This window comes from Xiphophorus couchianus, chromosome 23 (assembly GCF_001444195.1).
Source record: "Xiphophorus couchianus chromosome 23, X_couchianus-1.0, whole genome shotgun sequence".
Lineage (NCBI taxonomy): Eukaryota > Metazoa > Chordata > Actinopteri > Cyprinodontiformes > Poeciliidae > Xiphophorus > Xiphophorus couchianus.
This window is the reverse complement of record NC_040250.1, coordinates 5362319-5390304: the sequence shown is the minus strand read 5'-3', so window position 1 is coordinate 5390304 and position 27986 is coordinate 5362319. Positions and strand designations below refer to the sequence as shown.

The following is a 27986-nucleotide window of genomic DNA, read 5'->3' as shown; positions in this document are numbered from 1 at the left end:
CCAATTGCTTTTTTTATTTTGTGCAGAATCTTCTTCATCCGCCGTAACTAGCACCATTGCAAAATCTGCTGTGTCTCTTCAGAAAAAGTTGATCCAGATTGGGACACTTACTCATTGCAGATGATGACTTTGCAGTCCTCTGCATTGCCAAAAACTTGGAAGCGCCTCCTTAGCATGTTCTCGGTCACCCTGCTTGGTAGGTTATGGATGTAAAACACCTGGCAGTTTTCCTGGCAATAAGGAAACCACAGCAATAATAAGAACAAATGACAGGTTTGCAAGCAGTTTGGATCCAATGACAATATGTTTGTTGTTCTTTTGAGGAAGTAAACCGTTGACTAGCATTAGGCTGGGCCTTCGTCAAACCCAAGCAGACTTTAATTAGACTTTCAAAGGTATTTTTTAGTTTGAATGAGGCTGCAGAATGTAAAGGGTGTGTACCTCGTCAGACTTGTCCTTGTTCTCCTGGTTGTCGTCTGTACAGCTCTCAGAATTCTCACTGAAGGAGAACAAAGAAGACAGGGAGGAAGACAGTGAGTTGGTGGGAAACTGTAATGTGAGACATGTAGGAACAGGTGAACCACATCCAACAAAAGTCTCTATCTGGTGGCAAAAAAGTATCTTTCTGTTTTATGTCTCTTACCGTTACATTCCCTGTCATAATGTATAAGACATAACATGACTGCTGACCTCATTCTGTGAAAGGCCACCTATTCAAACAGTTCTGCCTGAAATCTGAGTGATGCTCCAGCATTTGCCTGGTTATATCTTCACATGCAGCAGAAACAAACATGACTTTTGACCTTATTAACTTGGACAGTACAGCTTCTGTTTGAGTGTTTTTTTTTCTTATATGCTACAAATCACAACGCATTTACCGACTGAATTCCTCTGCTTCACAATGCACAGGGCTAAATGCAGAGACTGAAGGGTAAAAACATCAAATGTCAAGTGGTTATATGTTAAATTATGAATCAGAATGAGGGGCTGGACAATCCAAAAGAAGTTAGTGTGAATATAATTGGAATCATCTGTCAAAGAGCATTTTTACTTATAACATCAGGAAGGCACCACCATATATGGATGATGATTCACAGTCAAACAACATAGTCTGCAGCAGCTTTTTTTCCCCTCTGTGACAGAGTCAAGTGAAGAACTGGATATTTAGGTGCAAATGATATCTGAGTATTTTATCTTCCACTCCATCTGTCATGTATGCAGCATTTATAGTGAAACCCAAATTGTTATGAGAAATTAGTTTATTAGCTTTTTGAAATAACATTGACAGCTACAATATTGTAGTGCAATAAAACATGAAACTTAAACTTGCACACAAATTGCATGTATTCCAAATTTAAAGCATTCTGGTGGCACAGTTGTTGGCAACAAAAGAAGGGCTGATAAAATGCATCAGAGTAAAAATGCATGATCAGAACCAGAGCAGAAGTTGTTACCTCTGCCTGAATGTTTTTAAAATATATGGTTTGTAATAGTTTTGGATTAAAGTTTTTTCACTTTAAAAGATTTGTCACTTTAATCCAACCATTCTGTAGTGAATTACAAGCAGAACTTGTAAGTTCCTCCACTGGTTTGTTAGGTTTCCAAGCTATGGCTTTTAGGTAGAAGTTCTCCTGACTTTATTTTCCCCCATCAATAAATCACATTATAAATGTGCATTCTATGAATTCAAATTGAAGCTGGGGATTATGTTGTCACCACTGGCCATTGTATTTTGCATAGATACACAAGTAACTTCATTAGTCTTTGGCAATTCTCCTCTGTGTTTCCAGGTAATGTGTGGTTGGTTTTTAAAAAAAGATGAATATAGCTATTGTCCAGAAATAATTGGAAAGGATTATTTAGAAAAAAACAATACATGCCACTTAAAATGTTTGTGTATGTTGGGTTTGGTGATCGTGGTGTACTGCATATGATAATCAAAATACCCTAATAACCTTTGCGTCTGTGCAAAAAAGTGTAGATTTTGTTTTTTGAATCTAGTCCCTTGAAATGTTTCTCTTTATTCTGAAGTCTGTCTCACCTGGAGTCTGTCTTGCTGGAGGGAGAGTCAGGACACATGTGAAGGATGGGTGAGGGAGAGCGAGACGCCGACGAGCGCTCCGCCTCTTCCTCAGAAACTGGAGGCGTTGCAGCAATTGACTGGCAGTCTGATGGCGTTGATGATAATAACACCATTGTCGTCTGCTGCTCCTGTGTTTCTACCACTTCTGTCATCACAAGACGCTCCTCTTCGCACTTTTGGACCTTTTCATCTAAAACCACCACACTGGATGATTGGGTGCCATCTCCCTCACTGCCCCCCTGGGTCTGGAGTATGGCGCCAAGCATGGCAGCGCTACGCTTGCGGCTCTCCCCGAGACTAAGCGCGCAGTAGTCGTGGTCACCGAAGGTGCGCTGGGTGTCACCCTCTCCCACCTGACCCATGCGCCGCAGCTGGGCATAAAGCTCTGTCTGCTCTGGAAGCTTCCTCTGGTGGTGGGAGCGACTCAGCCAGGTTGAGCCCTTTGCGGTAACGTTGGTGTTAGTATTTGAAGCTGGGTGGACAGACTCACTGCCACTTCCACCATCACTGCTGCTGCAGCACTTTCCTCCATCTGTCGGTTTAAAGAGCTCATCCTCCACAGATTTATGAGGCGGAGTGGTTGGAGGGGTGAGACCTGAGTGAAAGGGAAAGATATACAGTTTAAATGTTGGTTGGTTCCTCTAAGATATTGACTTGCACATAACCCAAATCTTTTTATATTTACAAAATACTTAATGGCACATTTGGCAAAAATGCATGAAAAATGTTTAAAATAAATATCTCTGATTGTAACACCATAATGTCATAATGAAACTTTTTGGAAAAAAATCAACAATTTATTATTTTAATCAATTCAGAAAGTAAAAATCCTACTGGTAACCCTAACAATTTCTAAAAACTAAATGTGCCTGAAGTTTTGTAATTAATATTTATGGGTCGCTAATTCACTGGGCTCTGAATTAGTTCACCCATTATTTGCTGTTTCCATTTGATTTTATAGAGAAGGCCTATTTTTCTTAGCTACTCTTCAACATCGGAAAGAGAAGAGAATATGCCGTTATCAGCAAGTACTGTAGATATGTGGTGGCTTGTGTTGTTACCACACAGTGAGAAGGGATGTGAAACAACTCTCCAAAGATCACAGTAGATCTGTGCTGGCAGTTTTACTTTTGTTTGGGGAACCTTGTCTCCATAATAATCATTCAAAACCCATTTCACAAAATGCTTCAATGCATGACTTAGGAAACAATTATCAATGAGAAATGTACAATGGTGAGTTATGCACTTTAAATTCAAAGAATTGACTCAGTCAACAACCATATCATTGCATTGTTACTCTGCTATTCCTGTTATTCCCGTATGTTAATAAATAACATACGGGAAGACAGAGATGGAGTGTTGATCTTGATCCCGCATTTTGTTCAGTAGTTCTGTGCTGGTAGTTTTATTTTTGAAAACCAACAGTAGATGTTGCTGCTTGGTCTTGGCTCCAGATTTATGATAGGGATGTTTTCTAACAGAGGTTACTATCTACAGTACATGCCAAGTGAGAAGCATGCCAGCAAACAAATACTTGTTTTTTCTTCCTTTCATCACAAATGATAACTTGTGGAATTTGCTCAATACTACTGAGTGCATTGGTCAGATGAGACTAAGATTATACTTTTATCAGGGCAGATTTAGCCTGAAACATCCCTGAATGATGAACATGTTGTCCACTGTAAAGTATGGTTGATGCTCAGTGGTGCTGTTGGGCTGTTTTTCTTCTCAAAGGCTCCATCAGCTCAGTAGTTCCCAAAATGTTCAGCTTCCACTCCTTCACCCAAATAAAAGTAGGAACGACTAATAACCCTGAATATTGGTTGCTTACACAAGACAATTAAATAAGAGCATAATGAGAATGCAAACACCACAAACAAACACAATACTGGATTTACCTGTCATGTAATCTCTTCTTACTTTTACAGTAAAAATATGCTTTTTACCATTAGAATTTTTGTGAATTAGTTTAATTATTAAAGAATCTCAAGACCCTAAAATTGTTGATTCATGGCCCAATGTGGGAGCCTGATCCAACTTTGGGAACCCCTAATATCACATTGAATCTTGGACTCTTATTTTGAGTGTTTCAGCAGGTCCTTAGACTTAAATCCTAACTTGTGACTCTGGATGGACAAGAAATTGTTCAAAGAGGAATATGTGGTCCAGTCTTAGAAGAATAAGTGTTGCCTTTTTAGCAAAGGGGGTTGTAGCATTATCAGCCAGGGTGCCAGAAAATACAGTACGTGCATAAGTCACGTGGATTATTTGATCAAGTATATTCAAGTAAATGCTTCATTATTCTCTCAGATCCATTGAAGCATCCAAACCTCTAGAAACAACCCCTCTGTGACTCACAGTCACCTATTAGCTCCATCACAAACCATTTTGTTTTAGATCTGTAACCAGCCGACAGCGACATGAGTAGTTGGACAACAAATAAGCCATTGAGGCTGAGATGAGATTACCTGCTGTTCCACACAGATCCACACTGAGCGTCTGCTCATAAGGCCTGGTGCTGAACTGGGGCTCTCTGGTGAAGAGACAGATCAAAGCAGAGAATTTTCAGCTCGCTCTGTCATGTCGGAATATGTTGCAGGCTTAAAACAGAAAACACCAATCCCTCAATAGGTTCCGAGTCTCAGCTTTTTGCCTCTTTAAATATAACAGAACAGTTTAGGCTGATGTCTGCTGAATTTGAATTATTTGTCTTTGTGTGAACAGTACTGGCACTTTGCTGCGCATCTCATTTCTTATCAACACAGCCATATGTGCTCTACTGTCCCCACTGTTTTTCTTCCTCCTGCTGTTGGTGGCTGTCAGTTTCTGTTGCTCTGGTTGCAATGGAAGGAAGTGGGTGTGAAGACTGGATTGGCTACAGGCAGGGAGATCAATTACCCTCCACAGAAAACACCAAATATAGAAAAAAGTTTTTTTTTCTTCTCTTTTGATGTCCTTTCGAGTGATTTGTTTAGAAGATGGATGGATTCTTGCTGGGGAAAAGGTTCAGGGTTTAAGACCAAAAGTGTCAATAAAATGTATAGTTTCTGATGTAAATTTTGTATCAAATAGCAAATCAGAGAGAACTGCTTAGGTCAAAGTGAATGACTATATTAGGGTTGAGGATTTTATTAAATCTGAGCTGAATCTGTGACTTAATTTTCTTTTAGCCCTGTGAGAATAATAGAACGACAAGGACAGAGATAGCAGTGACTTACTGCATATAGATAAATGGCATCACACAAACAAAAATAAGGACATGCCTGCAAACCATGCAAACAGATATTAATGAAAAAAATCCTTATTACTCTAAGTTAGCAACAAGCTTGGAGCTGTCTTTGATTTGAGTCCTGTTTCAACTCAGAACTGATGACGTGAAGCACATCTAAGGACAGTGCTTCCAGTTTTGTTTGTTATGCCCCTAGTCCTGCGTTATGCTAATTACTCATTTATGAAGAGCCATTCTCAACAATACCCGATAATTAAGCGTTGCATTATATTTCTGAGGCTGCTTAAGGAATGGGAGTTAACACTGTAATTTATGTTAGAAAGCTTAATATAATTTCAGGATCAGTGGAACCTGCTTCATATTCCACTAAATATGTGGAATATATTCAGTGGAATATATTCCACTGAATAATAATCTAATAATACAGTATTCGATTAAATTTACTCCATTCGTTGGTTCCGGTTTTCAGTAAATAAGATATCAGGAAGAAAAACCACATAGGAAAAGATCCTCAAAAGTCTCAAGACTACATAAGACCAGAAAGTGCTTTGATTTTTTTTCCTCCTTTTTGCAAAATTTGAAAAGTCAATCTTTGAAAACCAGTGTAGATAGGTCAGTTTTGTTTGATTTTGTACAAAATTTACCTTTATAGTCAAATCTAGGAAGAAACCTGGAATTTCAACTTGATTATAAAGCAAGCATATTGCTTACCACTCTCATGGGACACCAAGGTTTTAAGAATTGACACTTTCATTACACCATTAAACTTTTGAGTGCTGAAAGAAGTCTTAGTAATGAGATTCTAGTACTGCAACTCCATCAACTGTGGCTGTGCACTGCCAGCCTGCTGACTGAAACAAGGCTTCCACACTTTTCCCTTGGTTACAAAATAGAAAAATTAGCTGTTCGGAAGTAAAATGGGTTGCAAAAAACAGCCAATATGTGGGAACTAAAATAGCTAGCAAGCTATGTTAGCAAGCTAAAAGCGGCAGTACAGCAGCTAATTGTGGGCTGAAGAGTCAATTGAAAACTACTACTAAATTAATATTTGTTTATATTTTTGCTGAAGTGTATATTAGAATTAACAATCAATATCCTATATAACGTTGGCACTTATAGAGAAATGTTCACCTTTAAAAATTCAATGAAGAATACTGGCAGGAATATTAGTCAATATTTCACCAGGTTTGGAAATTATTTGCATCTAATACACAACACAGGTTGCAGTGAATTTCTTTACTGGAAATCCATATTTTGAAGGGGTGTACTTTTTTTTTACTCTGACTGTATGCTGTGTTTGTGTCTATGCAAGAGAAAGTTCTTATTCTTCCACCAAACTCTACACATAAAACACCCCTGAAAGATAAAGCTATACAATATATTCTAGAAGCATAATTTTAATATCAATATGTGTAATATTACAACTGCAAAGGACTGGTTGGATTTTATGTTTCAAGTATCATGCATGCAAATTCCGCATGCATGTTTATTTGGTCTTTAGTCCTTCACTGTTCTTGACGTCTACACTTGACGTGTAAGATGCTTCACAGAGTGAAGACCAACATGATAGTCAAGAATAAGATTTTTTTTTTTTACAGAAATTAATATCTTCATCACAATATTCTGCAATAACAAATTAATTACATGTTTTCCTGATAGCTCCAAACTGGGATTTTATCTTTCAACCCAGGTACTTTCTAGAATGTGGACCATTTACTGTTTGTGGACCATTTAGCAAGCCTGTAGCACTGTTTGGACGAAAAGCACCTCAAGTCAAGGATGCAAAACAGCAGGTACTTTTCACAGATACTTACCCTGTGGACTTTGGGTTGAGAGGCAGACAGAGACAGGCTCGCTTTTCTGAAATTAGAATAAGACCTCAGTTAGAACAGGGTGACAGTTACTACTGCTCACCTGTAAATATAAGGAGAAATACTTTTAGTCTCTATTTTAAGCGGGAATGACAGAATAAATGGTCCACAGTATAAATAATAGCAAACGACAGCAATTTAGCAACATGAATAAATAGTGAGAAACTTTTTAAATTTGTAACAAGTACAGCAAAATGTTTGTAAAAAAGTTAAAATTCAACAACATAAATTCAGTCATTTTTGTAGGGTCACTGCTCTCTGCCTACTATAAAAGTTGACAATAGCTGGTTGACTTCAGCTCAAGTTTTCATGTGTTTGTCAATGTTATCATGAATGCACCAAGAGAAGGAAAATCTCATCAGAAAATCTTATTTTATTAATCAAAATATTATTTTTTCATCTCAAAGCATCAAATAAGAAAATATTTTTCCCTTTAAAAGATTATTGCTCCAAATTTAATATTGCTTAGAGTGAACTTGGCTATAAAGTGAGTGGTGCAGGCGCAGCCATTGTGTGTGTTTGGTGATCTAACCAATGCAGCAGGATTTGGTCAGCTCAGAGGGATTGCTGCCATCATTAGATGTCAGTTTGTCTGGCTGCGCCTCCGTCGCCGTTCCCCCTCCAGCCTGGGTGAGCAGGAGTCTGTCCATGTGATTCTCATCCTTTTCCTTCCCTTCTTCCTCCTTCGCTCGTGTAGGCCGCAACCTTTTGGCAAAGCGGCTGGGAAAGGACGCCAGGCGTCTGGAGCGGCGAACAGAGAAGGAACTGCTGGTTTCTGCCGGCTCTTCCAGGTTCTGCTGCAGCTCGGAGGAAGAGTTTCTCCTCTCCAGTGAGGAAGAGTCTTTCCAAAACTCTGGGTTAGGGTGAATGGACCTGAAGGACTGGGCTGGGGGGTATTTATTAGCTGGGGCAGAAGGAGCAGAGGCCGTGCCCCTGCTGGGACTGTGTGAATGAGCGTAAGGTGGGCTGTGCAGTCTGTAAGGCTTGCTCACATCAAAGGAGCTGCTCTGCTGCAAGAGCTCACGGAGAAGAGAGTTGACCTTCATCTCCCTCCGTCTGGCGAAGGGAAGCCTTCTGGGGGCGCTGCTGCTCGTCCCATTCAAGCTCCCGCTAGTAACAGGAGCACTAACTAGTACAACTCTGCTGTGAGAGTTTGTGTTGGCTGGGCGGGGGACGTCGGGTTTGGTCCGCTGCCTCGAAAGGTCCCTGTCTTTGCGGTCCCAACCCTGCTGCTTGCGCATGGGCAGGCAGTATGTGTGCATGTACGTGATTAGCTCAACAACGGACTGTAGTTCTTTCTCCGAGCTGAACTGAGGCGCAGCAGGCTCTGCAGGGCCAGCGGCCGCTGCCACTGCGCCCTCGACCTCGCTACTGGAAGACTCCTCTTCTTCCTCCTCCCCTTCCTCTTCTTCATCCTCCTCCGACTCACTGTCCTCGTCCTCCTCTTCATCCTCGCCCTCGTCAGTGTCGTGAACCGGAGCGTCCTCAGTGTCCTGCGCCGTGGTGAGGTGGCGGTGGAGTTCGGTGCACAGGCGACTCGTGGGACGCACTGCTCGGGGCTTCCGCTCTAAAGGGATTTCGCTCTGGGGGAGACAAAGAGAATATTAATGAACCAAACATGAAAATGCCTTGGGCAATTATTTAAATATAAAATGACAAGATATTTCTATCTCAAGTAAATAACATTAGATTTGTCATCAAACAGACAATAACCATTGTATGACATTATGCTAAACATATGTGAGTTATATTGTACTGTGGAGTTTGCTTTGAAATACTCAATTTTGACATGAAGTTTGGGTTTTTGTATTTTAAATATGTTTTGGTTGTATTTTCCCAGGAAACTTTGGGCTATAGTCCACTTCCTGCTTTGTGAGTAGTCTCTGGTCTACTTGGTTTGCATTTTGATTTATCTTCAACCAAACCGAGACCTAAGTTTTTAGATGGAACATAGTTCACTTTTTCAGTCTGCATCAGAGTCCGATTGCACATCCACATCACCCCAGGCAAACCGAACTTTCTGTGCAAACGCAATGTAGTTCAATTAAAGCAGAACAAAACGCTTAAAGAAAAACAGAAAAAAAGAACTGCATTTTCAATTTCCTGCCTTGGATACATGATCATGGAGCACACAGCAGTAAATTTTCCTTCTGACTTCGGGATGATTCAGTCTGCAGCTGCAATAAAATGGCTGATCTGTATTACTCAGACAGATAAAGAATAGAGTGAGCGAATGTGATTCACTGTTGCCCTTCTGCCCCGTCAGTCAATACTTCCACCATCTGCCATCAACGGTGACTTTAAGAAGACCATGTGACAGACACAGGCCAGGCTCTTCCCGAGCTTCCTCCTGCAGCTGTTCTGTATGCTCCTTACTTAGGCAACAACCTGCGCGAAGGCTTCCCATTCCCTATGCTTGTACAAGATAAATGACCAGTGTTGTAATCAATGACCACTTGAAGCACAATGCTAGCAGCCATCCAATTACTGCTAAGTCATACAGCAGTAGCCATTGTAGATGTCCTCTCATCCCCAACACTACATTTATCACAAGCAGCAGCTGAAGGTCTCTGCAAGCTTGACGGCTCAGGGTTTTTATTCTAAAATGAAATATCTATCACTGGGAAAATAAAAACTGTCACCATACGGGACGTACTGCTGCTGCATTCTGGACAGCTTTGATATTGTTTCCCATTTTTGTAAACATAATGGAGTATCTGAGAGCTGTCAGGAGACGCATTAAAGCCTCCATGTATGCTGACGAGACCGGATTGTCCTGAAGCCTCTTTTTATTTACAGTCTGGCTGGATTTATTTGATAATTTCTTTTTCCATGTTTGTGTTGCTTAAACTCTCCAGTAGAAGCCAATTTAAGAAACGATGTTCGGTTCTGTTGATGTTAAAAAACACACACTACTCACCATATTTTTCAAGACAGATACTAAACTGCTAGGAAGTTCTGTAAATACTTCAGGAAAAGTCCGATTTTTCCAGCCCGATTTTAATGATGCTTCTAAAGCTAATTACCAAACTAAAACACTAACTTCTGTTTATACAAAGTGACATACAAACAAGAAACAAACGTAATGAATCCATGGTGGCAAAAAGAGAACAGCCACTTTGGACTGAGGTTCTCAAGATTTGCTATAACTGCTCCAAATCTAAAACACAGCTACGCAGGAAATTTGCGCAGCCTAACAATTATTTTGATACATACATTCCTTTAATATTTATATGTACAAGACAGAGAGAGATACATTGTTATCAGATTGCATGGTTAATAGTAGTTTGCACTTCAGTTGGAAATGGTCAAAGTGGGTGAGGCGTTTTCATTACTGAGTCAAATAGAACGCAGCATGAAAACACTTAAGCAATAAAACATAACATCTAAAGCAGCATCACTAACAAGCATCTGTTTTGTTTGTATGACTCTACACTTCATTGTGAAACCTTTGTTTCAAAGCACAAACAAAAACATTTGCTGGGTCTTTATCCTTACTGACTAACTCATAAAGAAGTGGAGAAAATGTAGTTAAATTCATCAGGCTGCCAGAGATCGTACAATAAAATCTGTTTCTGGATGCTACTCAGCACACAAAATCCTGAAAATTGTTCCATCTGTTTCCGCTGACTGTCATGCACGAGAAACTTTTAATTCTGAAATTTGTATCTGGTTTTATATCTTAGCAAGTGATGACACAAGTAGTTTTCCATCTCTAACCCTCATTGAGCAACGTTTTTGCTAGAAATATTTAAGCCTCACAAATGACCAAAAACAGTCCAATACAGATTTAAGTTCAGAATAATTTCTGTGCATTAAAGACTAGGCAAAACAAATTAATGCAGACACATGTAAAAACACAACTCCTGCAGTTGCAGTGATGCTGACTGCAAACACTACATATAGCTGTAAATTACTTTTGCCTCAACTCGCCACCCTGAGAGGAAGTGATTGGAAAAATCCAATTTCGTTATCTCACCAGCTTTAAGAGAACACAGAATGAGGCATCATGCAGCAAATAGTGAAATGTGCGTCTGTGTTTTTGCTTCTGTTCTACTTCAGACTCCTGGAAAGTGGGTATTTTTACTAAAGTATATACTAATGATAGAGTTTTTTATATGTATGAGATCATATTGTCCTGTCACTTAATCACAGTAATTCGCACCTCACCTTAGTCAGAGGTCTGACTGTCCGTAGACGCAGACTTCTGTTGCTGCAGCGATGGCTTTGGACTCCATCTTTATGCACATCGATGCCGGTTGGAACATTGGGAGGAGTCAACAACAACTTCTTCAGCTGCATAAAAAAAATACATATGGTATCAGGACATTCTCTTGGTATTTAGTAAGTAGAATACCTTTAATAGTTATTAATTAATTCATATGGTAAAACTCAGATGTTATAAAGATTCATTACACACAGGAATATGTACTAGGCATGGTAAATTAGATGATTATGGTTGATGGCTAGAGTCATTGCTTTATCAATGAGTGACGTGCCACAACTGCAAAGCACTGCGTAGAAGCAATATTTTGTAGTATGCTATATAATAACAGACTTTGATTTCCCTAGATGCCCACACTAAATGTATATTTTTACTAGGCAAGGTGGTAAAGCTTGCAAAAAATGGATAGGAACCTTTTGAAGAAAGAAAATATGTGGCGTAATCATATTGTCATTGTGATACTCAGCAATAGTGTCACATATACAAAATTTCCCTGATATTGTGAAGCCCTTCTGTCCAGTAGTTTTTTTTTTCCTTTGGCCAAGATGTGCTGCTTTTGCTAATGCTTCATGCCAGTTCAACTGTACAAATCTACAGCAAACTCTTAAATCCCACTGCTGCTTGTTCATGCTTTTCTACCAGTTTTTCATTCCTCTCAACTTTCCATGAGATGCAACAAAATGTGAAAAGTAAACTTCCTTAGCATAAACCTTTTGTGACTTGACCTCCATGGGAGGGTGTCAGTGATCATGTCCTGGACGTCTTTCAAGTCCATAGTCTTTACTATGATTGCATAGGGCATAACATTATCATGAAATCACATTTTTGTATATAAATATATTTTTTCTATATTGGTATTATATACTGGTATTATATATAATTCCTGAGAAGTTGATGATTTACATGACACCCCTCTGTGTGTTGTGATGCAATATATTAGTTTACAATAAATATTTTTGAAGACATTCTAATTTATTGAGCTGCACCTGTTTGGATTATCAGATGGAAACACATTAAGGCAAAATCATTAGGATGCAAATATAGTGAATAAATATGTGATAACATACTTTAAATAGTAGGGTTAGGGTTAGTAAATAGAACAGGAGGAGAAAAAACCATTCACATTGAAATAAAAGCATTCAACATTCAGTTCTTTTGGCCTTTCACTGCACTTTCTAATCTATATTCTGTCAGTCGTTAATGCTCTGCAGATGGATGTTTGTATAAAGGAATAATGTGTAGAAAAGGTCATGATACTGTACATTTATCATACCACTAAAGCTGACAGCTACATGGCACATTCACGTTTCCTATTAAAGAGCCAGATCCAGCTGTTCTTTTCTACATAATAATATGGCGTGACCAATGCCCCTCTTTCTCCCTCAGCCTCCCTTTCTCAGACTCCTGATCTTCCATCATCCCTCCATCATTTTCTACCTGTTCAACATTTTCTTGTTGGATTTATATATATAATCTTGTTTTTTTTTTCTCTGATTTCTTTGTGACTCCTTTCTAAATCAACTTGTGTGATCCTTACATATTTTATCTTAACTTCTAAACTGTCACATCAACTCTGCCCTCTATTCTAACATCCTTTCCTCCTGCTCCCATCCTTTTGTTGTTCAAACACAAAGCCCAAGTTAAGGCATAAAGCATAGGAAACCTCTCCTTAGACCGTCCCTGGGTATTACCTTTGAAATGGATATTAACACAACCGCTTCTCTTTCTCCAACTATCCTTTCATTACTTTTTTTCCATCTGTGTACTCATCCGTTCAATCCTGAGCGTAGCTTCATGGCAGCCCTATCAGCTGATATAAATCAGCTTAGGAAGAAAATCCCCCTCTAAGCTTTGCAGCCTTTGCTCTAAAAGATGATGCAGAAAATACAGAAATGATAGGAATGAGGATTCAAAGGGACCCATTATAAAGACGGTCGACCTAAAGTGGGGGGCAATTCAGCAATATTGGGGGTCTGAATCACTTGGGAGATGGTTGTGGCAATTTATATAGATGTATCAAAGCAGTCAAGCATCACTTTTTGATGCTGTTGTTCTCAGAAATTATGGAATAGTGTTACTTGTATGCCTTCCTCAAAGCTAATAATGTTATGAAGGAACATTCTTTACTTTTTTTGTTGCAATTTAAGGAATTTGTAAAAACAGGTGAGCTGAGTATATTGTAAAGAACAATAGAAAAATGTTTAGCCTTTAGGTTTATAAAGACAGTAAAGAAAAAAATACAAAATATCTGGCTGTAAATATAGCCAGAGTACTGCATCAGGAGGCAATACATACTACTGTATTTTCAGAATTGTATTTGTTAGAAAGTATGAAAACCTTGGATTTGAACTTCACAATAATAGCTGCTTTTTACACAAAGCCATGACAAATACAACAATTTTGTCATGGCTGAAATGTGACAAAATGACTGCAAGGGACATTAACATGGCACTGAGTTATTGTTAATACTCTATAATCAAATCATGTCATTGCATTCTGTTTATTTACTAAAACGTTTTTATGATTAAACACTTTACTTTAGTTTGACATGTAGTGTTGATATATTGGTCTATTCCCTATCATTGAAATGTTCTTTAAATGCCCTTTTAAAGGTTTCTGCATGGTCAGAGACCACAATAATTTTCTTAGGTAGGGAAGAGGCATGAATATCTAGAACAAAAGTTTGATATGCTTCATACTTAATAAACAACAATTCATTTGTGAAAAGAAATAAACACAAAAATACTAATAATAGTAACATTTGTTTTTGGGGGGTCTTAATTTACTTATTAACCATTTTTGAATAATGAGCTGCTGTAATTTAGACAGTTATCAATGGCATCAGCACTATGTTACAGATTAGCCAGCTATATTTAATAAAATGAGATAGATGATCTGAGAATAGCTGGTAGTCACGATTCATACTGAGTAAATAGTGCGTAAATTAAATTTATCTAGCACCTTTCTCAGACAGCAGTCACTAAAAAAAAATTAATTATAGGCTTTTTATGGTAACATCTTTATGAGAAAGTAATTTGAAACATTATTGGTAGAACTACTTTTAAAGGGATTGGGTTTAAAAGTGCACCAAAATTTGACATATTTATATTAGCAGTTTATGCTGTAAAACTGCTGAGCCATGAGTCAAGGTATAAACAACTTTCATCACTGTTATAGTACTATAATGCTTTAATGAATACATCATCACCACCCAACAGCGCTGGCTGCCACCAAAGAATACTATCTGGGTCAATTGACTGAAATGGGACGATTGCCTGCGCCGCTAATGGGGCTACTGTGGCCCTTTGTCTGAGAGCCAACTTGGCTTAGAGTGTGTGATGATGCTCCTCTGAGAGTCCCATTGAGGAAACTGAAGAGTAGACTGAAGGTTTGAGTCTGTGTGAAACGTTGCAAACTCTTCGACAGCGTGGGGGCCTCCCTAACAGTATAGCCCACTCTTCTACTCTACTCTGCTTTGGATACTTTCCAGAACTGAGCTGGCATCATCAATAGAGGCCTTGTTTTACGGTGGAACACACACATTCACGAAAAGTGGAAGTGGAATTGCAAACCCAGGTGATGAAAGAAACATACAAAGGGAATCACACACGCATATGAACAGATTGTATGGAATGCAATCTGGCAGAAAACCAACACCAAAGGAAAAAGATAATATGCTTCCTCAGAACAACTTTTTTTAATCAAAATAATCTTTTAATAGCATACAACTTCTTAATCACTTACTCAAATAAGATGGATAGGAATACACACATTTGATAAATAAATGTTTGTCCAAACACAAACTCTGATTAGATGTTTGATCTTTGTAAAAGTAAAAAAAAACAAACCCCGAAGTAACCATGCTATTTTTGAAAATTTATTTTCATTTATTTGTTGCTAGTCCCTGAAGAATTTCAATAAGAAATGATTTTGACTTAAAATAATGTCTCATTCAACCCATTCAGTGTAGTCTATTCCAAGCCAACAAATATAAGATCCTGGAAAAGCCAAGTCAATTCTTAAAACAAACAAAGTTTTGCATTTTAGGTACATGTCAGTAAATTTACAATGTAAGAAAACATATTCTGTTTATATTGATGATTAAGGCTTATGGCTAACTGTTCTGGATTTGGATTATGGCTAAAACACCCTAGAACTTTGTTCCTTAGAAAACTTAAATATTACATTACAGCAATATACATAATGTTTATTACAAAAAATTTTTTAAAATTGTCCACGTACTTTGCAGTGTATTGTGCACTAAATACTTGGTTGGGAATAATTTTAATTTACCATATTTTCCGCACTATAAGGCGCACCTAAAAACCTTCAATTTTCTCAAAAGCCGACAGTGCGCCTTATAATCCGGTGCGCCTTATAAATGGACCAATATTGAGCCACAACAGGTCTCGCAACTACGGTAAGCAGCCGCCGACTTCATTTTCCCCCGTGGAAGAAGAAACGGGAAAGCAGACGCCGACTTTATTTTCCCCGTAGAAGAAGAAACGGAGGAACGCAGACGCCAACTTCATTTCCCCCGTAGAAGAAGAAACGGGAAAGCAGACGCCAACTTCATTTTCCCCGTAGAAGAAGAAACGGGAAAGCAAACGCCGATGCAGCCAGCAGTGCAAGCTGGGTTTTGTGTAAAGACCCCAAAATGGCTCCTATTAAGAGACATGCTTACAACGCAGAGTTTAAGCTCAAGGCGATCAGTCACACAGTAGAACACGGGAATGGGCTCTTTGCACCTGCCGCGCTGACGTCACAACCGCAAGCGCAAATGCTGCTCTCTTTTTTTGCTTTGAGTTACCATGACAGCTAGAAAAGACAAAGTCTTATTTCAGACGCAAATAAAACAATACTATGAACATTGCTGTCCTAATATAATGGGCCATGGATTTCCAAACGATCCTGAATTAAGAAGACGGTGGCTTGTAAATATTCGTCGCTACCAGTTAAAGCTAACGCCGCACAGCAAAGTTTACAGCCTTCACGTCACTCCGGATCAACTTCTTCAGCCTAAAGAAGAAGGTAAAGGAGCCTCCTGTGTTATTTCCATGGAATCACTTCTGTATTCAGCCTGAATGATCGAGTTTATGGGAACGAGAGAGCAGACCAGAGCCAGACAGCCGAGCTACTGATCCGCCTGTACAAACCGCTGTAAACACCGTCCTGCTTCACAAGAAGCATGCAAAACTAATAAAGCGAAGTAACACGGAGACCTTAAGGAACACGGCCATATTTTTCTAAAAGCAATAACTTTGAACCTGAACCGTCAGCTGAACTAGAACTCCGACACCAGAGCTAATGTTAAGCTATGGGCTCGTTGTGCTTCAGAAGCAAAAAGCCTGAACCGTCCGTTACTTGGTCTCTGACACTAACGACAATAAACCACGTAATATACTTGAACATAAGGTAAAAACATTGTCCGTTAGAATGGATGAAAAATGTTTAAATACTTAAATAGCACATTTTTACAAGAAAAATGTCCGGCATAAGCTAAAGCTAATGTTAGCCACAAAGTTTAAAGAAAGTAAAACTCACCTTCGTATCTGTGTATAACAAGGCGAACATGTTAAAACCTTTCTCCAGCTTATTGTCGGGGCTTCGGCTTGATGTACATCATTAAGCTGAGGTGCAAAGAGCCCATAGAGCAGCAGCGAGAGAATTTAACATGAACAATCAATGGTGCAGAAGTGGAGGAAGCAACAGCTGTTCATTTTGGGAATGAACGAAGTTTTCAGAACGCTGGTTTGTAATCTATTAATAAAGTTTGACTGACCTATCTGACTATTTTGTCGACATTCCCTTTATCGCAGTTCCATCTAACGGATGCATAACGTAACCCCAGCCTCTACTGTAGCTATTCTATGCGCCTTATGGTGCGCCTTATATATGAAAAAAGTTTTAAAATAGGCCATTCATTGAAGGTGCGCCTTATAATGCGGTGCGCCTTATAGTGCGGAAAATACGGTAATCACTGCATCAGTGCAGTGTGGGTGGAGGTGACCAGCTTCTGACTCTGCTGAGATGTTACAGAAGCGTTGTTGGTACAGGTTAATGTCATCCCATTCCTAAATGGGTTTTACATAGGTTGCATGTGCACAATTTTCAACTTTTTCATTCCACTCAACTTTACATTAAAAAGTTGAATACAGTGGACAGTCAGTTTCTTTAACAATAATAATAATTTTTTGCCTTCATTCTATGTTGGGGCTATTGATTGTCAATAGTCTTCCCAATGTTTGTGTAGGCAAAAGTTTGTCCAGAGCATTATATAAATCATGTATTTAATGGTCTTTAAAATATTCAAACTTTCTAAGAGATGCTTCAGAAACACCAATCTGTGTACAACAATATAGCTGTATTACTTTTTCAATTAAATTGCTAAATAAATTAACTTTCTCAGTGATGTCTTTTTCTATTTGGAGATACAAAATAGTACAAAATGTTTACTATATTCTTCTTTATCATTTTCAAAGTCCATAAAAACTTTTATGTGCAATTATGAATAAAATGTGTGCAGTTATTCCAGAATAATTACACTTAGAGCATTAAAAGCACAGACAGCGAGCAGACAGGCAAAGAAGCACTAGAAAGTTCAGTGAGGCCATCTGCAGAGCCAGCACTTTACAGTAGAGGGCAGCGCCACACTCGGACCTGAGCACATGAGTGACAATAAATATGTGACAGTAAACCACTCAACTGAAGGAAGGAGGGGATGAATTACACACACACGGATCCACACACATCTGGCAGCTTCAGTTGAGTAAAGGCCTAATGTTATTACAGCAGGCTTTTCTGTGTGAGTGGATGTGAATGTCAGGTTGCTATATTTGCCACTGATAGTGCACTCAGTGGAAACAGAGTCGGGATTCAGGATGATATGATTTATATTTAGTACAGCGAAATGTCCTGCTTTTTTCCAGGGGTGCTGAACGTCACGGCTGGATTTGCATCAGGGATTTTTGAGACACTGCACTCTGAACAGACGCACCACAAACCTCTTTGAAGGGTTGAGGAATGATAGGAAAACTTGCCTGAGCAGCTCAAACTAAGTTACGAAAAGTGTGAAGTTTACCAGTCTTTCTGCATGTAAATGATACGATTTCAGGCGAAGAAATTCCTAGAAGCGATGGGTCTTAACTGGCTCGTCACAAAATGCTTGCCTGCAGGTACAAGAAAAAGTTACGCCTGTGGCAAACTGATTCAGAGTCAGGGTAGGAGCAGAGGCTCTGCAGAAGAGTTTGTGGAGAGGACTAAGTGTGTATGAGAGTTATCTGTTACCATGAAAAAGAAACAGAGCCAAGCTGTCAGAGTTGAACCCATAGGGAGAGAATAGGTTTTTACAGATCTGTGTTTGAGTGCATAAGTAGGGCAATGTTGAGGGTTAGGTGCTGGATTAGTTATGGTGAATGAACTTTAAAAGAAAAGGATGTGAAGAAAGTGCAAAATTTATACAAGATCATAGAGTTCACATCAACATATAAGGTATAAATGGAGAAAACATGTAACGGGATTCCTCTTGGAACCCGAATGAGCTTCTGGTTTGACCCTTGTCTTTCTGTTGCGCCATAAGTCTGGAAACAGAGACATGGGTAACTCAGTAACAGCCTACTTCGACACTCGTTTAGACACACATCAATTGATAACTGATGGATACATCACTGTCTGTGCTTTCTCTAACTGTGGGATTTCAAGGATAAACGAGGACAATTGGAGGGGTGGGGGGGTTTCCATACACAACAGCAAATAAAATGAAAGAAAATGTCATCTGGAAGTGTGACCTCTCTATACTGCTGACATTTTATTTAGATTAAAACAATACCTTCATGGCATTTATCAGGCTGTTGCAGCAGTCACCTCTGTGCCCTGATGTTTTGCTGAATGTCTTTGCTTTGCCAGCTTAGAAAGTCCACACAGTAATTGTTATTGCTGCCAGGCCTGACTTTTTGGAAATGTCTTTCACTGACACTATAATGACAGGCAGTTGAGTTCAGATGTTTACATATATACATACATATTTTTAATGGGAATGAATGTCATATTAGGCCTCAATTTAAAAAACTACTTTTAAATTACAATTTTACATCGTAGAGGTTCATCAAAATATTTTAAAATAGTTCTGCACAAAACACTTTATAATAATTGCAACAAGTTTATATTTTAGAGGAAAAAGTTTATAGGTAGTGTACTGTGTAAGATTATTATGCCATTCACTCCTTTATTATGTATATACACTTAAGGAGCCTTTCTGTTTTGACAGCTTATTAATTGCATTAGGAGAGGAGATGTCACAATGTAAGAGAAAAAAGTTGTTAGAGAAAATAATAGCAGAATTTTGCCTACTTTTAAATTAGTGATAAATATTTGACTGTGTTGGAAATGTGGGATACACCATCTATACAGGCAGCAAAACAGTGCTACAGCATGAAGCTGCCACTACCATGCGTTGTAATTGAATACCCTCAAATAAACTGAACACCTTCAAATAAAAGTCATACAAATTGCAGTTAAGCTTAATTGTTTCAGTTTTGGAGCAGGAGCTTCTTCTTTAGTTTCACACTCAGTCCGCAGAGTAAAACTTTACTTTCTGCTTCTCTATTTTCAGATTTTCCAACAATGTGGCTGCCAATCACAAATTTGTTTGTATATATTCTCCTCTAGCCTTGTTGAACTTTCACCTACTCTTCCCTATGGTGCTAGTGATTATTTGTAATTATTGGTCCACCACCTTTTAAGTGCACTTTAAGATGGATGGAGGCTAATTAACAAAAACAAGTAGTGCACAGGCTTATTTTCTGCAACAAAAAAACACAACACTGTTTCACAGAACAGGAAAGAATATAAGACCCAAACCGACAAACATTTTTTGCTTTGCTCTTTTGGACTGAATTATAAATGAACCCATTCAATATAAAAGAGGTTCTTGAATCTTTCCTGCAGAGGAAATTTACGCTGCAGGTATTCAGCCTTCCAACTTGACTCGTGACTACCAAACAATGGCATCTTTGTTGACAGGCACTTACTCAGAGGACCTTAGACGCAGACCGTTATGCTGTGAAATTTAAGTCAAATTAAGGACGTAGGGTGGATTCAACTCGACAAGTGCAATAAGGTCATATTACAGCGCTAATCATAAGTCATTTGTGGCAGTGAAATAGCTTCCTGCTTTAATTAGGCTTCAGAGCCGGGTACAGAGCTGCATTCTTCTGACAGCTGAGCCAACACAAAAGAAAATGGGCCACAATATTCCCTGTAAAGGGATACAACAATTTGTTGCTCCTGTATGATAGGATGGGGGGGGTGCTCAGGTGCAGGCTGATAACAGGGAGAAGCCAGAGCGAAGAGAGGAAAACACGGTTTGTTCCCAGAAATGTGGTTCAGAGAACGATGAAGGGAGGCATGCAACAACACAGTGTGAAAAGAGAAAAGAGGGCTTGAAAATAGGCAATCACACAAGCATTTATATTAGTGTGCTAACAAGCAGGTGTGATTGTTACCCAATCCAAAAATGTTCTGATTGTCAATGGCAATCCTTAATTCCTCAACAGGGATATTTTATCACACTTTTTGCTGAGATATCTTATCCTCTAACATTTCTTATGCTTCTACAGTCTTTACTCAGTAACGTACAGCTGAATCCTAACTTAGAATTAACTTAGAAAATCTTTGAAAAAGTTAGTTTATCTTAATTAAATCCAAAAAGTTAAACTGACATGTAAATTCAGTACATGTCACCCTGTTGTACTTCAATATTTGTTTTTGTTAATTTTGATGATTAATTAACAGATTAACGAATGCAGTTTCTTTCTCCGAAAACTTTCTCCCTTTTCCTTGAAGAGACACGTGGGTCTTGAAACTCCAGCAGCCCACGTTCACTTAACAGGACCGGATGAAAGGTTACTTTGTGCCTTGCGCGGCTCTTTCTTTGGGGGAGTTAAAGGCAGACTTTGAACCTCGCAGGCCAACTTGAGGGGAACATCAAGGTGCGGCGTGCGATGAAGATTAGAATGCCGGTGAGAAAGAAAGTGGGGGAGCATGGGAAAGGAGAGGCACGTCGCAGCGCGGTTGAGGAGGGGATACATGGCGTTTGAAGCCCGAATTAAAGGACCCACTCTGACAGATGTCGCTTTCAGGGCTTCAGGGGACTTTTAATTTTAAGATCTTTGTAAACAAAACAGGAGGTAGCATTAATGTTCTCAAACAGGCACTCAAAGGTGTGCTGTAAACTCAGGAAGATGAAAGTGGATGTTCATAACTGATGTTTTTGTTCATAACATTGTTATCAAAATGTATCCAAAATGAATATGACTTTAAGTTAACAGATGTTCTTACAAGAGATAGGTCCTCTGTCTCGGCCCCCAGTGACTGACTGAAGTCCTCGGCGCTCAGAGGAAGACTCCTCTCGTCTTCTTCCTCTTGACTGGGCTCTTCCTCCAGAGTTGGAAAGACAGAGAGCCCGCCCACCTCAGCATCCACCATGCCATCCAAACTGTCTGTCAGAGCGGCCAGTAGTGCCGCATTCTCCTCTTCTATCTGCGAACACAGAGAAAAAAAAGGTGAGAAAAGAAAATACAACAAAGCAATACAGAAAAAGACTGGAAAGGATTCTTGGAAATGTTTCTTAAATATTTGTGGAGATGCAACAATCAACCAGTCAGTCAGTCAAAAAGCTGGCAAATAGTCCCCTATTTGGTCCTAATGGTGAATTTTATTCCCTCTCCTTTCATTACTCATTCAATGCCTTCTGTTCACAATCACAATGTTCGGCCTTAGTTCGCCCAAAACTCCTTGAGGGAGATTACAGAATTAATGTGTGTGCATTTAAAACTGAGAATATCACTGGAACTTATCTGAGGACTAAAAAGGATAATTAGTTATGCTTCTCAACTAAACGCCTCCTTTGAGAAGATATTCTTATTATTTATCATGAATGCAGGATGCATCATTTCCTCCAAACTGATACATTTTCTGTCTATAAATTTATCACCACCTCTTATTCTTCGTCAATTAAAGTAATGAATCAAATGTTTCTAATGCTAAAATGAACTGTTTTAAAATCATTTTTATTATGTAAGAGAGCAACAAAATTAGTTGCTGTACTAAAGAGGTTATTTGTAAACATGATTGCCTAAAATATTTTTGAACAATTTGCATTAGACTGTTACTGAAATAATCTTAATGGTCAACTTGGAAGTAATTAGGCTTGGATGACAAACCAGATCTTAATCTGAATTGACCAATTTGGATTTCCGCCTAGAAAAAGAGGCATGCAGCATCTTGTTTTCCTACATTATCCCTATGTGGAGTCACCATGACTAAGCAGATTAGCGTGTATCTCCTCTGGCTTGGTGCAGTAACTTTCAATGACAGTTATACAACGGAAACACTAAAAACAGACAATGCTAGCACTTTTTTCACAGATTTTCTCTATATACGTTGGTGATCTAGAGATCTGACTCCACCACTTTGTCTGATAAACTCAAAATGGTATTTCACTCTCAAGTGCAAAAGGGTAGAAAAGGTTTAACGCTTGGAGTTTAGTTTCTAAGCAGAACAGAATCAAGTTTCAGCAAGAATTTTCAGCATTTGGATGAAAATTGCTTTCACATCTCACTCCACCCTGCAATCATCACCCATGAAGCATCCACAACATAGCAAACATTTGGCCATGAAGTCATAAAGAGGGACAGAAAATAGCAATCCTTTGAAGGATTTATATACATCAACCACAGTTTGAGACTGAAAATGAACTTTTGTTTTTTACATGCAGACAACATTTAACTGCTGACTAAATCCTGTTTCTTCGGTCAGCCTTCTCTAAGCACTAATCAGTTTGGGTTAATAGTTTCTCTGATTTCTGACATTTATCCAGAATAATATCAGTCTGGCCATCTTGAGAAAAACACAGTTCTGCTAAAACAGGATTTTTATTCCTTTTAATTCATCATTACTGGTGTGACTCAGTTTGAACTCTTGCTCATCTGTTTTACGTTTCCTGCGGCAGGGACTATTTTTTATTTTTCCTATAGTTTTCAAACATGAAGAAAATAGTGAAAGTAGCAGAAAAGATTTCAGTTTGAACATTTGTTTGCTTTTTAAATCCCAGCACCCCAGCACAAAGAGGCTGTTTACCGCTGAGGAGTTGCCATCTTGCTGAGAGCTGCGTCTGGAGGAGAGGTGATAGCACAGCTAGCCTACAGGAAGTCACTAACTTTTATCATCCAACTTAATATGTCCCTCACTGCCAAAGTATTTATCATAAAATGTATTCATTGTCTCAAGCTGGCTGCCGCTCTACCTCTGTGCCAGAAGCTACTTTTCAGAATTCGGAAAAGAAAGAAATACTTTAAAATGTCATAATAAAGCAAGAAATCAAACAATAATTGTCTTGGGAGTTACTGTACTGTATATCACATTTATTTGTTTGGTTATTTGTTATGGTTAGTAAATTTAATTATACAATGACATTTTTTGTACTTTAATGTGACTAAAAGCTCTTCAAACTTATATAACTCCCAGTGACACACTTACCGCAGCCCCAAAGAGTCCCTATTACTATAAAACTATGAAACTTATACATTAAGTTGATTAAATTGCTTAAAAACATCCAATTATTCAGATATAACTGGGGATATAAAAATGTTGTAAGACATGGCCTACTCTCTCTTCAAAAGACAAAAAGACAAGAGGACATGTCAGATGTCTGAGGATCTTTGTAAGTCAAGAAATGACTCATTTCTACAGTCAGAGCAATAATTTAGAAGTTGAAAACAACAGGAACAAGTTTACCGTTCCATCACACACAGTGAGAAAGATGTTAAAGGAGGTGAAAAAAATCTCCATCAGAAACAATAAAAAGTATTTATTCCCTACCACTGCAAATCATAATCATGTGAACAATTGCAAAAAGCTACTGGGACTTTGCATATGGCCAGATAAGGATAAATTATATAGAAAATCACCTCATGCCTGCTAATAAGTACAGTGGAGGATGTGTGATGCTGTGGGTGTGCTTTTCTTCAAAAGGCCCAGAGAACCTTGGCATCATGACAGAAAAAATAGCAAAAATGGTTTTTGGCACTGGTGAGATTTATTTATTAATATATTTAATCGAAATAAAGGTTTATACAAAAAAAACCACAGAAAACATCTTATTTATGTATGTGATAAATTAGATGTATAGACAAGCATCTATATTGCTACAGTTTAAAAACAAATGATGAGTTATAATTGCTCTAACCTTTAGAAACAATCTCTTTGATTTAGTCTCCAAGGTTATATTGAGTCTTCCCACGGAAATGCAATCAATAACTTTCAACATGGGATTAAATTCCAATATTCTGCTATAAAGAAATCAACTGACAGGAAGCAGAGGCATAAAAGATACACTGACAATAGCTTCATTTGTGTCCTTATCACTGTATTCAGAGATAATTAAATGATGCCTGATTGTCTACGTTGTATCAGTCTGACATACTATGTGGCCAAAATGCGATGTTGCAAAGGAGGAAAGGGGGAGTAAAAGCACAGAGGTACAAAATACTGGGCTTGAACGGTGCAAATTTAAAGTGTAAAAAGACAAAATCAGAGAAATGAGCAAATGAGATATGAAATATAAAAACAAAAGATTAATTAATAAAAGGAAAGCAATGGCAGATAAATAAAGAAATAGAAATTCATGTATAAAGACATTTTCATATTAGATTAGGCAAAGTGAAACCAGGAACCTGCGTAATAAAATTATGCATTAAAGAAATCGACACTAAGTTAAAAGTCATATGAAAGGTTATTAACTTCACATTTTTAACAAAAGATTCAACAAACAAAATGAGATGAGGAGAATAAAATATCAATGCAAAATGTGGACTTTTGTTTTTAAAAAGGTCAGACTTTACTATGAAAATCTGTTTTGTGTCTGCAATGAATAGGCACTTGCTTGGTGTCAGCTAAAATTAATCAAAGTAATGATAAAGACTGAGGCACTCAGAGACGAACAGCAAAGACAGACAGTAACTGTTTACTTTACCAGCATTCCCATCATGCCTTGCCTGTCTTCATTTAGGCAACACTCTGCGCTGCATCACAGGATCAGAGCAATTTCCACCTGCAGGGCTGGATTACATGACCCACAATCTGCACCAAAATGCTATGTTATTTCTCAGTTGTTCCTTTTTATTCGCAAAGTGCACTCGATTTATCCTTTGTAATGAGACCACAACACCTCGCCTGGTCAATAATGAAGTATTGGTTTTTAGATATGGGAAAATCAAGATGGGGATTCTCCGAATTCCTGGAGGAAGGGCCCCAGGAAACTGAAGCCTGAAGGTTGTCGCCGGCCCCTTGCAGAAGCACTCGGCCAGTTCAAACTGATGGACTGCCTCCATTATCATGTTACTCAGTGTAAATGGGAATCAGTTTTGTTGGCAGTGCCCTCTGAGGCCTGCTGCATGTCTGAATCTCAGAACGAGGATCAAGTGAAAGGCTGGGATCATGCACGTGTCAACAAACCGAAATGCTCTGGCGACTGCACAAGTTGTACTGGAGGTCAAGAACACAGTACGCAATGTTTTAGAGAAGTAACATAATAAAGTCTTTGATTTAGTTCATTAAATTACAGGATTAGCAAGGAATAAAAGGTATAAACCACACCAATTTTCTCAAAAATTCAATTTCTTATAAAGCCATTAACTTAAAATTCACAAGACATGATGGGATTTTTCTATTAGAAAGAAATCCCAACCGCTTCAATGCAAATTAATAGTAACTGATTTGATACTAATTTGTGGCCTATAAAAGCTTTCCTATTACCAGGGTATTGCACAAGAGTCATCTCACAATGGGTAAAAAGAAAGGAAGGGCTCTCTCAACCTTGTTGCTGCAAAACGTAGCAATTGCTTTGGTTGTACACCTTTTTCTAAACTTCCCAATGTTCCTGTGAGAATCTCCTAGGTCATAATGAAGAAAGATATTTCACCATAAAAGTCAAAAGAATAATAATAAGAGTTGGTGAATCATAGAGAGGTTCCAAGAGACATGAAATTAGCAGGGTTTTCTGTGATAACACTGCAATACCACTTCTGAACGATAAGCACACAGACACTAATTTGCTACAGGAAGAATTAACACACCAATGTTATATTGGAAGAATATAGTCCGACCAGGCAATATGTAAAATTCAAAAAAGTGAGTTTTGTAGGTGGGAGCATCATGCTTTGGGGATACCTTTCAGTAAATGGCACTTGATGAAAATGTGAAGATTTAATGAAGGTGGACTTTTAATCAAGATAATGATCCCAAAGACACAGAGAAGCAACTCTAAGTCAGCTTCAAAGAAAAATAAAGCTGACAGAGTGGTCCAATCAATCACCTGACATGAATAGAATTGAAAATCAATGCAAAGAACTAGAGATCACTATGAAATAAGTCTTGAGACTAGACTGTTGACACAGGAAATCTCTTTCAGTTAAGTATTTAATCTACTTTAGAAAGCATGTTCAATATTTATTCATTGTGCTATAACCTTTATTATATATAACCTCAGTTTAGAATAAATTGCTTTTATTTATTTTTATCCATGGATTACTTGGATTATTACCAACATTTGGTGTGAATCTTATTTCAATACAACCATTCCAAATTTCTTGAGAAAAGAATTCACTATGTGTTTTACAATTTTTTCCCCTGCTACCTATTTGAAAACATACAACTTCTAAATGTATTTATTAGGAAACAAAATAAAATGTACGACAGTAGTTTGGATGCAGAATATAAAAGTTTTTACCCTGAACAGGACTGCAAAAATAAAGATCGGATGGAAAGATGCAGGACTGTTGTGCCTTTCAACATGCCCTCATTTAACAGAAGGAAATTAATTTGGAGAAATTGAACAATTTGTAAACATAATGACTATTGAGGAAAAAATCTGCAGATCATCTGGTAAACAGAAACATAATGGAAAATTTGACCTCACAGACAAAGATACAAAAAAAATCTGCACTGTTGTACGACTGATATTTATTGACTGACACTGCAACAGCACACATTAGGTAAATGTCACTGTCCCTTAACTATTAACAATAAAATAAACCAAATATTTCATTGTTAATAGAGCAAAATGAAATTGTGCTATTATAAAAGCATTCTACGCTGATGTGCGTAGAATGCACATCAGCATGCATTCTAGTTGAGTCATCTGCAGTCCATGACTCAACTGCAGATTACATGAACTTCACTTCGGTGGTAAAAGCTCACCTCAAAGAGCTCATCTGCTGTACTGTAGTGGATGGAGGCTGGCGACACATCCGCTGGATGATCAGTGCACCACTGCAGCTCACTGAGACAGTTGACACTGTCAAAGTCACTGGTGTCCAGCTGGGAGAGGTCGATGTCAGGGAAGTCTGTGTCCAAGCGGTCTGAACACACCTCCTCCTCCCCATACTAAAGATGGAAACAAAGAGAGAAAGTTCACATCAGTACTGAAATTCACACACAATTCCCAGGCGTTTGGGTCTTCTGAGACACAACAGAGTTCCCCCCCCCACACACACACACACAAAAACCAAGTCACTCTCT

General features: G+C 38.4%; 1 protein-coding gene across 1 annotated transcript in view; it reads right to left on the bottom strand.

Moving 5' to 3' along the window:
• ppargc1b (peroxisome proliferator-activated receptor gamma, coactivator 1 beta) overlaps nt 1-27986 on the bottom strand; it is a 102642-nt gene that overhangs the window by 7800 nt on the left and 66856 nt on the right. Inside the window, exons 2-10 of the mRNA XM_028008803.1 lie at nt 27666-27851; nt 21747-21947; nt 11354-11479; nt 7716-8766; nt 7127-7172; nt 4552-4616; nt 2042-2678; nt 442-499; nt 112-230 (exon numbers count right to left, since the gene is read on the bottom strand). Coding sequence (XP_027864604.1) covers nt 112-230; nt 442-499; nt 2042-2678; nt 4552-4616; nt 7127-7172; nt 7716-8766; nt 11354-11479; nt 21747-21947; nt 27666-27851 — 2489 coding nt within the window. The remainder of the gene's footprint in view (nt 1-111; nt 231-441; nt 500-2041; nt 2679-4551; nt 4617-7126; nt 7173-7715; nt 8767-11353; nt 11480-21746; nt 21948-27665; nt 27852-27986) is intronic.